Source organism: Nipponia nippon, unplaced genomic scaffold (genome assembly GCF_047370975.1).
Source record: "Nipponia nippon isolate SJK-2023a ecotype South Korea unplaced genomic scaffold, ASM4737097v1 scaffold_4, whole genome shotgun sequence".
Classification (NCBI taxonomy): Eukaryota; Metazoa; Chordata; class Aves; order Pelecaniformes; family Threskiornithidae; genus Nipponia; species Nipponia nippon.
Genome location: NW_028262358.1, coordinates 87,345,214 through 87,358,184, shown reverse-complemented (window position 1 = coordinate 87,358,184; position 12,971 = coordinate 87,345,214). Strand labels below are relative to the sequence as shown.

General features: G+C 40.3%; 1 protein-coding gene across 1 annotated transcript in view; it reads left to right on the top strand.

Annotated features, from left to right (window-relative positions):
• The window catches only part of LOC104022016 (hormonally up-regulated neu tumor-associated kinase homolog A), an 80,899-nt gene that overhangs the window by 35,472 nt on the left and 32,456 nt on the right, over nt 1–12,971 (top strand). Inside the window, exon 10 of the mRNA XM_087776393.1 lies at nt 11,147–11,240. Coding sequence (XP_087632519.1) covers nt 11,147–11,240 — 94 coding nt within the window. The remainder of the gene's footprint in view (nt 1–11,146; nt 11,241–12,971) is intronic.

The window sequence follows — 12,971 nt, the reverse complement described above, 5'->3', positions numbered from 1 at the left end:
GTGATGTCCTTAACCCAGGCCCCAGGGAGGCAGCAGACTTCCCTATGAGGAGGGTTTGCCCAGCATATTGGACCCTCTGTTCCCTTCAGAAGGGAGTCACTTTCAACTATAACCCTTCTTTCCTTCCTCATGGAGGTGGTTGTGATACTGTGGGAAGCTCAAGCTGTTTTGTTATGACAGCCTTCTAAGAGAAAGAAAACCATGTTCCAGTCACTTCACTGCTTTCAACAGGAGTAAGTAGGCAAATGACCCCATCCTGCAGATGAGAAGGAAATTTATGTTTCAGAAAACCCACCCCATTGTCAGAAACGCTCTAAGGATACCCTGCTCCAATGAGCTTGGTTCTCTTCCATTAAGCTCATTATCTTCCTTCCACAAAAAAGCAAGCAAGCACCCCTTGAGTTCCCAAAGGCAATCCTTTGAGAACAATGGATATTTGAGAGACTTCTGTGCTCATGGAATACATAGTAAAGATGGCAAAATTTCCCAGAAAGCCTGAAAAATACTCAGTGGTGACTGAAAGTCAGTAAAATCATGACTGTCGTATAGCCATTGTGTTATCCTGATAGATACCAGTATGGAACAGTATCAACTCATGAACATCCGAGCTCAAAACGCACAGTCTGTGACTACAGATGATACATTACACATTTCTATGCAATCTCAGAAATAATTCATAAGTTGCCCTTTCTTGCTGCTTTCTCCGCAGGAGTCTCTCTGCTTCTGTGTCTAATTCTGCTTTTGCCCTGTGGATGGGATAGAAGAAATGCCAAGCACAGATTTCAATGTATAAACATATTATGTGGCATGGTAAGAGAACCTCATAATAGCCCAGTTTGGAAGTACTGACCAAAAATTGGCTTAGCAATAACTAAGAGCTGGGATTTTTGCCCTTCCATTAAAGCAAGAAGAGCAAACCATGGCTTTAGGCTTAATCAACTGCAATCAGCTCAGTGTCACTCCAGTGACTGAGTGCACTCACTATACTTTATGCCCTTATACCCTGTGGTCTCTACAGATTTTTCCACTTTAATTCATCTTGTGAAAATGAACGCCTGCCCACTGCATCCTTGCTTTTGCTTCCTTGGGCCTATCATTGACCCAGAATTTGCATGTTGGAAAAACTAAGTTCAGTGTCTGAAATAAAAATAAAATCTCCCTTCAAATGGCACAAAGTTGCTTAAAAATGTTAATCTGCCTTATTTTTATGATGTGTTTAAAATTAAATGTTCCCATATGGGTACAACAGGGCAAACCACGTCCTTCCATTTAAATAGCCTGTTTACTTTAAAATCTGAAACTAGCTACAAATTTAAACCCTTTCTGTTTTTGTCCACCTGGAAAAAATTATCAAATTCTTAAGTGTGCATTGTAATAGGAGCAAACACTGAAGAGTGTGAATTCTTAGGTTTCAATATCTATTTTTAAATTGTTTTTCATGTAAGCTTTTAATTTAGATTTAATAAGATTCTAATTGCATTTTTAAAAAAATACCAGTTGATTATTGAAGACATATTTCTGTAGGATTAACTTACATAGCTCAGACTTTTAAAATATTGTTTTAAATAATAATTTAGTATTTTATGATTTATGCTACCAAATCTAAATATAGTTAGTGTAAAATAATTACAGAATGGTTGCAAGAAATAGACTTATTGAGGATTATCCATTTTATAAGAGACACACATCTCCCATGTAATTATTCAATGTCAATAAGTGTCTTCAAAAATCTGTTGGTAATTAATGCATGATGAGTGTTTCGTTATATTTTAACACATTGTGTAATCAAAGCCAATCGAAAGTTTTGCCATTTGCCATACAGCTCAGAAACAGGAAAAAAATTAGCATGCTAAATGAAATGAGCTGTGCAGCTTCGTTCTCAGGTCTGCTCCAGCTGCTTTTTGTCATTTCAGTGGTGCAAAAGAGCCAGAGACTCAGCAGTCTTGCTTTCCTGATGGTTCTCCATAGAGGGGAAATACTGGGTAATTCAAAGCAGCAACAGTGGCTGTATGCCACCTTCCCTTCTCCAGCTAGAGGGTGTAGTATTGATACTGTGTTCCTCCCTTGCTACCAGATGTACTCTTTGAGCTCACAGGTAGCCAAGATTAATTTATAATAGTTTTACAGCAGCCTAAAGATCTATAAAGTCATTTTTGCCTTGCTAATCTGGCACTGCCTGCTATAGCGGATCTGGGCCTTTAAGCACAGGAAGGTCTTATTTAACTGTAGTCTTAGGCTAACTGTAGGCTTTAGACCTGGATTGAAAAGGCATTAGAGTCACCTGGAATCCGTCCCTCGCCCTCACTGGGAGCTGCGCAGCCCCTCGGCGTGCTGCATGCTCCATGGAAACACCGCTCTCCTGACAGGGAAAAATCTCCTGGAATAGTTATTACAATGGATATTACAGGAAAGACTGCACTGGCAGAGAAGTTAATGAGATAAACTATTTTTTCTTTTTCTCTGATTAATTTTTACATTCTCATAAATACACTTCTCATTCAACTCGCTATTATCATGACACCCCCAACTGCACCCCCCAGATATTATACAGAGCATTCTCTTTAGGAGTTTTAGGATAGAAAATGCTTATTTCCTGCCTTGTTTTGCTCTGTTCAGGTTAAAGCACCTGTTTTGATTTTTACTGTAACCTTGATGCATAAAACCTGAGCTAAATCAGCCATGCAACAGCACAGCCCAACATTCAAGAGACACTGAGCTCTGGAAGAACCCACAAAGGCAACATCTGCCTTGACAGTGTGTCTGCTATGAGTAAAACTGCCCCTAAAAGAGAAACATTGCAGAACGATAGCAGAAGAATGACTCCTCCATGTAGATGACTCTTCCCTTAAGTGCTTTTAAATACTTTACAGGCATCTTCTGTACCACCTTCCTTTAGTGTTAGCTCATAAGATAAAAGTAATCTTTGGCATCTTTATTTGACTTAATACCATTTCATGTCAAAAGTTAGGTCCTACACAACTGTTGTACATGGCATGAAAGCCAAGCGCATGTCCCTCTGCACACCAGCAGGAACCTCCAAAGAGCTGGAAGACTTCTGGAGATCCACATCATCACAGGCTAAGTAACTCCTTGTGACCGCACTGATCATGGAGCTGTTTCTCTGCCATGAATCACTCTTCAAGTAATTAAAATCAGTATACAAGTCAGAACACAAGAAAGAATAAAAGCCTGAAACCCCTGATTTTGATGCTTGATCAAAGCCCTTGCTCCTTGTGCAATGCAGTGGCAATGCCCTGCTAGGCTGCTGAAGTGAGGTATCAACCAGTGCAAACATGTCACCAGCTCAGGCTGCACCCAGCCCAGTACAGGTTGGTAATGTCCACAGTCAATCACAAACCAAAGGTTTATCTGAATGTGAAGTATGATTCAAGTCATTGTTTTCTAGGCTTTTGAAAATTAGTGAAGACTAAGCTAATCAGCCTGCTCTGTCTTTATATTTACGGAAGTGAAATATGTCCGATGGGGAGATTAATGTGAATGTGGGCTCTCTGCTCAATGGAGCAAGTGACTGAGTGACCATCAGCATGGAGAAGACTGAGGTACTCCATCTCTTTTGTTTTCCCCTCAGTTTTCACCGAGTAGGTGTGGCCTCAAGCATTCCAGCCCCCGAAGGCTACCGGCAGAGTTTGTGGGAATGACACCGTACCTGCAGGAAAGGAAGGCAGGGTCAGGGCACCACTTAGGCAAACAGAGCACATGCAGCCTATGGGAGCAGATCAGATACATCTGAGGGTGCTGAGGAAGCTGGCTGATCATTGCAAAAGAGCCATCATCCTTGAAAGGTCACTGCAGTCAGGGGAGGTTCCTGATGATTGAAACAAGGTAAACGTCACACCCATCTTCAGAAAGAGCAGGCAGGACGACTCAGGTCAGTCAGCCTCACCTCAGCCCCTAGGCAGATTATGGAGCAAATCCTCAGGGAAGTCATTTCTGATCACATGAAAGGCAAGAAGTTGACTGGGATTTAGCAAGGGCAAATCATGTCTGACCAATCTGACCGGTTTCTATGACGAGATGACCAGCTCCATGGACAAGGGAAGAGCAAAAAGTGTTGTACATCTTGACCTCAGCAAGACTGATACTGTTTAGTCTTTACTAGTGACTGGACATACTCAGCCTCTTCGTGGGTGGTACCAAACTGGGGGCAACAGTCAATATGCAGGAGCACACGCTGCTGTTCAGAGGGACCTGGACAGGCTGGAGAAATGGGCTGACAGGAACCTCATGAGGTTCAGCTAAGGCAAACACAAAGTCCTGCATCTGAGAGGGAATATCTCCATGCAGCAATAAAGGCTAGGGCTCAACCCTCTGGAAAACAACTTGGCAGAAAAGGACCAGGGCATCCTGATGGACAACATGCTGAACATTATTCAGCTGTGTGCCCTTGCATCAGTGAGGGTCAACTACATCCTGAACTATATTAGCAAGAGTGTAGCTTGCAGGTCAAGGGAAGTGTTTATTTGCCTCCATTTGGCCCTTGTGAGACTGCTTCTGGAGTACTGCACCCACTTTTAAGCTACTCAATACCATAAAGACATGGACGTGCTGGAGTGAGCCCAGTGGAGGGCCACCAAGATGGGCAGGAGGCCAACACACAGGATGCATGACAAGAGGCTGCATGAACTGGGTTCGTTCAGCCTTCAGAAGAGAAGGCTTGGGGGGGGACCTTATTGCTGTCTGTAACTACCTTATGAGAGGGAATATTAAAGACATAAAATAAGATGCAAGAGATGCAAGTTCGAATTCACGTGGATGAGAAATTCTGATAGCATGAAAGGAAAAAAATTTTACCACGAGAGTGACACTGGAACAGGTTTCCCAGATTATCAAAGCCAGGCTGGACAGGTCCCTGAGCAACTGGCCCATCTTTGAGTCAGGAGCTGGACTAGATGAGCTCCAGAGTTTGCTGCCAACCTGCACGATTCTGTGATTCTGGTTTAGGAAAAGACAGGACTAGATGCATTTGCCCCACGGCAATGCTCATTTCTTTCCATTGAATATATATGGAGACGAAGCTGGCTAGCTTAGATGTAGACAACCCATTTTTAGATTGTTAATTTACGCAAGAAAGATATCACTTTTAGAACAGAAAACCTCAGTAAAATAGAGACAGAGTAAGCACGGTATTGTACATTAAACACTAGTAGAGCATTGGTGTTTAGTAAGGTACATACCGCTAGATATTGTTATCCTTGAAAAAGTTCCTAGTTTATTAGAAGTAGATGCTTTAACTCTTAGTTTCTTTCCTATCTCCCATATTTCACTCGAGATAGGAGAAACAGAACTAAACCCAGAAATATATTTGAAAAATATAATAGATAATTATATATTTTATATGTACATATACAATCCACAATATACAGAAACATTTATCCTTAGTTGTGGGTTTAAAACAATTTAAGTAGTACAAAATAATCCTCTATACAGCTCATCTAAGTGTCATCTTTAAAAACCAGGAATTCCAGTACTAACATGAGTGGATCCCAAGTTAAATAAGAAAGGATCTTATTACATACAGGACATTTTAAGTGACAAATTCTTGATTCTGAAGTTTTCTTTGCTCCCTTTTCTCCCCAGAGTCTGATTTTACTGATTTTGAGGTCTGTTGTACATTGGTATCTGTTTCCCCAAAGAATCCCGTGGTGAGGCTGACTGACTAGGAGAAAGTTGTGGGAGAGATTCAGTCTATGTGCTTTGAGCAGACTATTAAGGTTTGTATTTTAGTTTAGTTGGTAAATTGCATTTTTTTTCTAATTAAAATATATATTCAGGTTTGATTTGGGGAAGGAAGAACTGTTTTCTACCAACACTACAGTTTAGACTTTAAGATCTCTTTTGCCTTCTAGTGGTGTCCATCACTTTCCATTAACTGCAGAGAATTTCTTGAATTACCTTGTTCATTATTTAGGTCTTTCAACTAGGTGCTTAAAGCAAGGTAAGGTAAATCAAGCCCTACAAAGTTATGTGGCAGTGTATTGTGATTTTGTGAGTTATGGAGTTGTGAGACAGGGTGCCATTTTATTGTATTTGCTTTGTTGTTATTTTTTAAAGAGACATTGGGGAGGATGTTGGTGCACACTCTTGACATTTGATGGCCTTATTCACACTTGATATGTGCATATTGCAAAGTACTTCTCTTACCTGTGGCACCCTTGTCTGAGGTATGAAGCACTTCTTATATGTTTCCTGGGTACGTAATCTGGGGGAAAATTTTCCAGGCTCATCCACACAGAGGATATTACAATTAGTTCATTTATGAGCAGCAAATGGCAGAAAGTATGACATGTAATTATCTGAACACCTGATTTCTACAATAACCACACCTCAAATTTGAGAAATTGAGTACTTACTTTTAAAAGTGCATTTACTTATTCATCAAATGAGTCCAGTTTTGGATAAGAATGACTCGTGCGCACGTCTGTATTACATTTTCAGTAAATGCTAATACTTACATGGGAACTGGAATGTTTCTGAGACTTTCAAAAGATGCTATATTTTGCTTTGCATATCCAGTCTGGACCATTTCCCAGACCACTAAACACTTTCTAGACTTGGGTAGCATTTTCTCTATGATCTCTCCCTGCATTTCCTGACACTATCTAGAACATGGGATTGAAGTATCAATAAAACCACAAATCATTTGCAATGTACTTACAGCCCCCCTCCCCCCAAATAATTACATATTCTAAATACAACTTAAAAAGAAACAACTTCTTACAGTGTTTCCAGGGCAGTTTTGCAGGCTTTGCATCTTGCACTGCTGTTTTTATCTGATAGGACAGTTTTGATTTGATATGATTTTACAAGTGAAATTTAGTTAGTTCAGAGGAAACTTTGGGCACACACGCAATGAGCTGGGGCTAAATTTGTACCACAGTTCTGTATTTTTCAAACAAAGTCAGTCTACATAGATCATAGGCCTTCAGCTGGTGCAAATCAGTGCAGCACTACTGCAATCATCTTTACCAGCAGCTGGGACTCTGGCATGGGTAAAGCCTTTCTTGTTGAATTAATAGTACTTCTACTTGTCAGCATCTCTCTCCCAGGCAGTTGTTCTCAAGAGCACTGATCATGGCTGCTCAAATTTTTTGTGACTAGAGGACTAGATTAATAATGACAGGCCACACAGTAACCATATTTCTTTCATCATTTATGTCTTCTTTTTCTTGTAAGGAACAGGTGCACCCAGGTCCCAGTCCCATATTTCATCAATGTTGTCATGTAAAGTAGCAAAAACGGCAACTCTTAATCCTCCTGAGAAAATTATCCTCAAAATTATGCAGGTTGGAAAATAGGAAAAGCCTTCTAGCAGGATTGCTTTGTAACTACTGGAATAGCCTTCCTGTAGAAATTACAGCCTCTTTGGTGGATGTCCTTAATAACAGGAAAGATAATCCCATCAGGAGCAACAGAACTATACTGCATCCTACTTCTGGGGAGGATAATGGACTAGGTGATGTCTTAGATCCTTCCTGACTTATTTTTCTGAATCAGTAATGCTACCAATTATCCTCCAGTCCCTGTGACAACTACATCTCCTTCCTACAAGTCATGTCAAAGCGTTTTTTCCTTTTACATCTCTTCCTGATATTGCAATATCACATCTAGTCCTTGTTGTTAGTTGTTATGCAAATCTGCGATCACTAATTTATAGCATCTCCCCTAAAATTTCTAAATACCATAAATTTATTAATTCAAGCTTTCAAACAGTACAAAATGTTGATCTAGTTTAACCAGAATGAAAGACGTGTTACAAAGCACCAAATTATCAGATGCCAGACAGCAACCCGAATTGAAATTCATAGCTGGCTGTGTATGTGGTCACAGATACTGTACCAGAGAATGAATGACTCAGCCTCCCTCTGGGGGGATTATATGCAGGAACCTCTGCACAATTCTGGATACTTCAATACCAGAAAGAGAGCAACAGAATGATGGGTATGTGAAAAAAAGCCATAAAAAAGACTGAACAGCTGGAGGGGCTGATTTATGAGGAGAGATTAAAGGAATGATGTTCAATTGTCTGCACAATGTCCAACAGCCGTATGTTAACCACTTCAAGTATCTGAAGAGTGTAAACACCAAGGACAGGAATAAATAACCAGGCTGGAACAAGAAGGTGCAACTAAAAATACAGAAAATTAATATACTAGGGGAAATTCTTAACAATGAGGTTTGCTAACTAGAGATAAGTATCTGAAGAAAAGCAGCAGGAGTCTTATTGTTCCTAGTAACTTCGAGAGCAAACTGGACAAATCACTGAAAAAAACCATTAGGTATCTATCTGGGGTTGGCTGGCAAGAGAGCTTGCCAGCTATTATTGTTTGATAATTCCTTCCTTTATGATATTTATAAATTAAAATGCAAAAGACAAGTGATGACTCACTCAACTGAATTAGCCATTTACATCACTTAACCTTACTTGTTTAAAATTTTAAAGCAAACAATATGCTACCCTTATGCATACTTCAGTCTTAAACAGTTCCTGAAGTATTTTCTGTCAGGTATTTTTAAAATTAATAAAACACCATAGCACTGCATTTTATTTTAAATATTTAAAACAAACAAACAAACAAAAAAACCAAAACAGTTGTTCCTAAACAATTGTTTGGGAACCAAAGTTGGAATTACTAACAGAAAACCACTGTCTTCTGCTATGTCATTCTCATGTCTACCTAATGAAAGTATAAGTCACTGAGGTTGTAATCCGTAATTCAGGGATTCCCATTTTCCTCTGCAGCTTCAGAAAATGTTATTTTGTACTTCTCCTTTGCTGCTCAGCCTTCCTGTTATAACAAGAAAAGTTTGTTCCTTTTCAAAAAGCTGGAATTCCCATTTATTTGCAAAAGAGGAACTTGATATTCCCACTACTGCTGCACAAAGCCATATCATTATTTACTAATTCCCTCTTAGTCCTGCTTCTGTGTTTTAGAGATGGATTAGAAGGTTCAAAAGATAAAAATGTACTCAAGGTGGACTCCAGGGAAAGTTTCCCTCAAACAACATATTCTATGCATATATCCGTTTTGGAAATAATTAGACTCAAGCTCAGCCATATAAAGGACATAGGGGTGTTGACTTTAATGCTAGTCAATTAGCTACTCAACAATGCAGGAAAGGAGCCTGTATCAAGAGCTGGCTCATTTAAGAGAAAAGCCCAGGAGTAAACCAGTACCTCCGCTGCTGGGAAGCCAGGGACCACAGTCAAAAGAGGGTACAAACCAAATGAACTTTGCTGACTTGCCAGTATGGCCTAGAGTAGATGTTCACAGCTTCATCTAAATGCAAAATGCTTATAAGAGTATCTAACATAGAAAGGGAAACCCTTTTTTCCTAAAATCGGTTTTAACATATATTGAGAATTATTGCCTGAATCCAGTTATCAAGATTACAGCTCCCAACATTCTCCATTCAAAGCATTTCTAAAAAGTAGAGGCCGCTTTTCCAAATTGAAATATTTTGGCTTTTCACAGTTTTCCTATTTTTTAGCTTTTTCTCCCCTTACTTTTCTGCTTTCTTTCTTTTCCACGCCATCCCTGAAGGAAGGAATCTAAAAAGTGAAAGAAGGAAAAGTAGAAGGGAAGAAAAGGAGAAAGAAAGAGAGAGAAAGATGTAAGGGAGAAAAAAATACACAAGAAACAAAAAAAAAAAAAAAAGAAAATGGATCACTGAAAATATGTTTAAAAATCTCAGAAAAAGAAAAAAAAAACCTTAGGGACCTCTCACCAGGATGCAGTGAGGGTCTTTCAGTTTAATATGAATAGAAATATCCCATCCCCTGGTGAAACTACTCACAGCAATCTACCACAGCTCCAGCAGAGCCATTAGTCAGCAAAGGAGCAATAGGGGGAAATCCAGGACTGTGAGTGAGAATCCGTCCTGCTGAGCTGGCATCACCCACATGACCTGCTGGCTCTGGCTGCCTGCAAGGTTTAAGCCCACATCCTTAAAAGCAGTTAGTGCGCTTAATATGAGTCAGTGGAAATGAGGCACCTACATAACAGTTAGTCACCTAAATACCTTTGCAGACTGAGATCTTATTTCAGCAAAGGGCACTATAGGGCATTTTTTGTCATGACAATCGGGATTTGCCACAATACCAGTGACAGAATTTGCCACAGAAGGTCCCCAGCCGAGCAGCTTTATTTGGACATGACTACGTCTACAGCAGCAGTTACTTTTCTGAGCAAATGTGCACATTTACTCTTGGTTCGCAGGGAAACACTTACAAGAACACTGAAATATGGAAAGATTTTTGCCATATCATGTGTTTTCATAACAGAAAGTTTGTCCACAAACAGAGTCTTTCAAAAAAAAAAAAAAAGAAGTGTGACTCAAGGAAAACAGCATCCAGGGCAGAACAGAAAGTGAGCTGACAGCCTTGTGAACCCAAAACAGCCCCCAAGAAGATCTGTCTGCCAGCAGAGCCAGCAGTGGCGTCAGCCAAAGAAGTCAGCCACAAATCCAGACACGGCTGCTGGAAAAACACATTCCAGGTCCTACACACTGCTGCCAAGTCCACCCCATGATTATAGCCACGGACTTTGGAGAACCCAGAGGAAGAAGGTGAAAAGGAATAGGATCAACATTGCATTACATTGGGAAGAGGCAGTGCCAAGGCAACACTGAAATTACCGGTAAGTCCCATTTTACTTTGTTCTTGTGCTATTTTAATGCAGATTCTAGCTGTAGTCTTTCAAAGTTTAAAGGAGATTTTGTCATTTTTGGCAGCAAACCCAGCTTTCTTAGCAAACATGATAATGGCCTTACATTACATGGCCTTGTGCCCCAAAGGATTCCAAAGCATTTTACAAACTTAAGCTGATACATGGCCAATGTACACAGGGACCTCTTCATCCACCACTGAAATGTGCTTAGCCTCTAGGACAACCTGTCATAAATGACTAGCAAAGCACAGAAGCTCTCTGCAGTATTTTAGGCTAGGACGTGATGAATGCTTTACGCTACTGAATCTGAACGAGAAGGTGGGACATAATTATGTGAGCAGAAATTCAGTTGCACACACCACTTTAACTCATACTCCTTCAGCTCTACACCTACTTTTGAACTCCTGCTACAGTGCCTTTTAGTGTTACAGCTTGATGACAACCTTTGTTTTCCAAAGCCTCCTTCGATAACGTCCTCAGCTACACAGTTGGATTCTCCTTCCCTTCTGACTGGCACATCTACTGGATCCATATGAATGGTTACTCCTTCATGTAAGTGTCCCACCACAGTTTCCCAACCAGACTCAACTTCTTCTGGGCCAGCAATATGTCAAGGACAATAAAATTCTGTGTGAAGTCTTGCATATTTCTCCCCTTTCAGTTATTTACTACACAGTGATAATTTGCCACATATGATGCTTTCATAAGCACTGCTGGGTTTTAACCCTCTCCTGAGTTACTATCCTAGGAATAGGATTGTAAGAATGTCAAACTTAGATTTTTTTTATTTTAAGCTTTCAAAACCAGACAGTATCTTCTAAATGCAAAACGTTTCCGGTCACATGTGAGTAACAAATATTAACTGCCAGTCTGACTTTGAAACTTTCACCCTAATACTCAGCAGACGGTCCCATCGGTTTCAGTACACCTGAATGCGTCACGCAGTACTACATTGTGAATCCAAGAACAGATCCAGGTCTTTGTTCAGTTGATGAACTATCACTTCACAAGGACCAGGTAGGTTTCCTGTTACACTCTAGCACAAGTGATAAAAATATGACAAAATTGACTCAATGTGCCTTAGGAATTGTCTATAAATGAGATACCTGCTAGCCTTGAGAAACTGCTTTCAAAAGCTCACACACCTTAGGAGACTTGAAATAGAACTATTTACTACACCTTTTAACTATGTCATTACATATCTATTAAAAGGAAACAGATGTAATAGAGTTGAGCCTGTCAATCTCAAGCTGGGCTGAACTTCAGTGCTCTTATTTTCCTTGCAAAGCTTCTCATATTCAAAAAGTGAGGAGGATGTGCTAGAACTGGATCACACAGTCTGACTTCCTGGGTCTTTAAATCACACCCTGTTACTCCTGTGCTGGGCCCAGCAGGTTGTGCTTGGCTAAGGCATCTGCGCCTGGCTCTGGTGAGTCCAGCACACAGATCTAGTGCTGGGGGTCTGGTCTGATTTGAAGATGTCCAGAGATGGAGACACTAACATTCCCCACAGTGGTATTTTCCAAAGGCTAATCTTTTCCCTGTTAAAAACTCATGTCTTATTTCCAATATGACTTTATCTGGCTTCAGTTTCAGGCCATTGGTTTTCATTATTCCTTGGACAAATACACCTGTTCATAATTATACACATAGATATCCAGCCCTGACATCCTTATCCTGTCTTCTCTGTGCTCTCAGAGATCTGAATAGATGGCAAAGGCAGACTAGCTCATATGTTAAAAAGGGGAAAGCCCAGCTAGAGAGAAGACTGCAATACAAAAAAAATCTTTTTTTTTTAAGAAGATAATGGCATCCACAAAGGCGTGCAGTGTTTCAAGACTGCAGTCTTTCCTTGAACTTCTCACCACCAGCTCCTTGCTGGAGAGCTGCCTCCACAGAATCCCTGCCCACAGTGGCTAGTAGTGAAAATACTTTTCCTTCTTCAGTTTTTCTTGATGGGGGATCCAAGTTTATTCCTCCGTTTGCCACATTTCAAAGAGAAACATACAATGCAAATCTCTTCCAGTGCTTCTTTGTTGGACTGCTGCTCTCAGCTGAGGTGGCTGCAGAAAATCACACCAGCATTTTAATGAGGAATTCAGAGAAGTTAAAAGACCTTTCCATTGGTGTTTAAATCTCACACAAACAGCAGGCTGCAGCTGTAGCCTTTGCTGCCTATGGATAAATGTATTATTTTAGAGCATGGCCAAGACCTCCTTGTAGGAGGTCCTGCAGGAGTGGAGCCAACAAGTGATTATGAAAGGCAGCCTAAAGAACATTTGA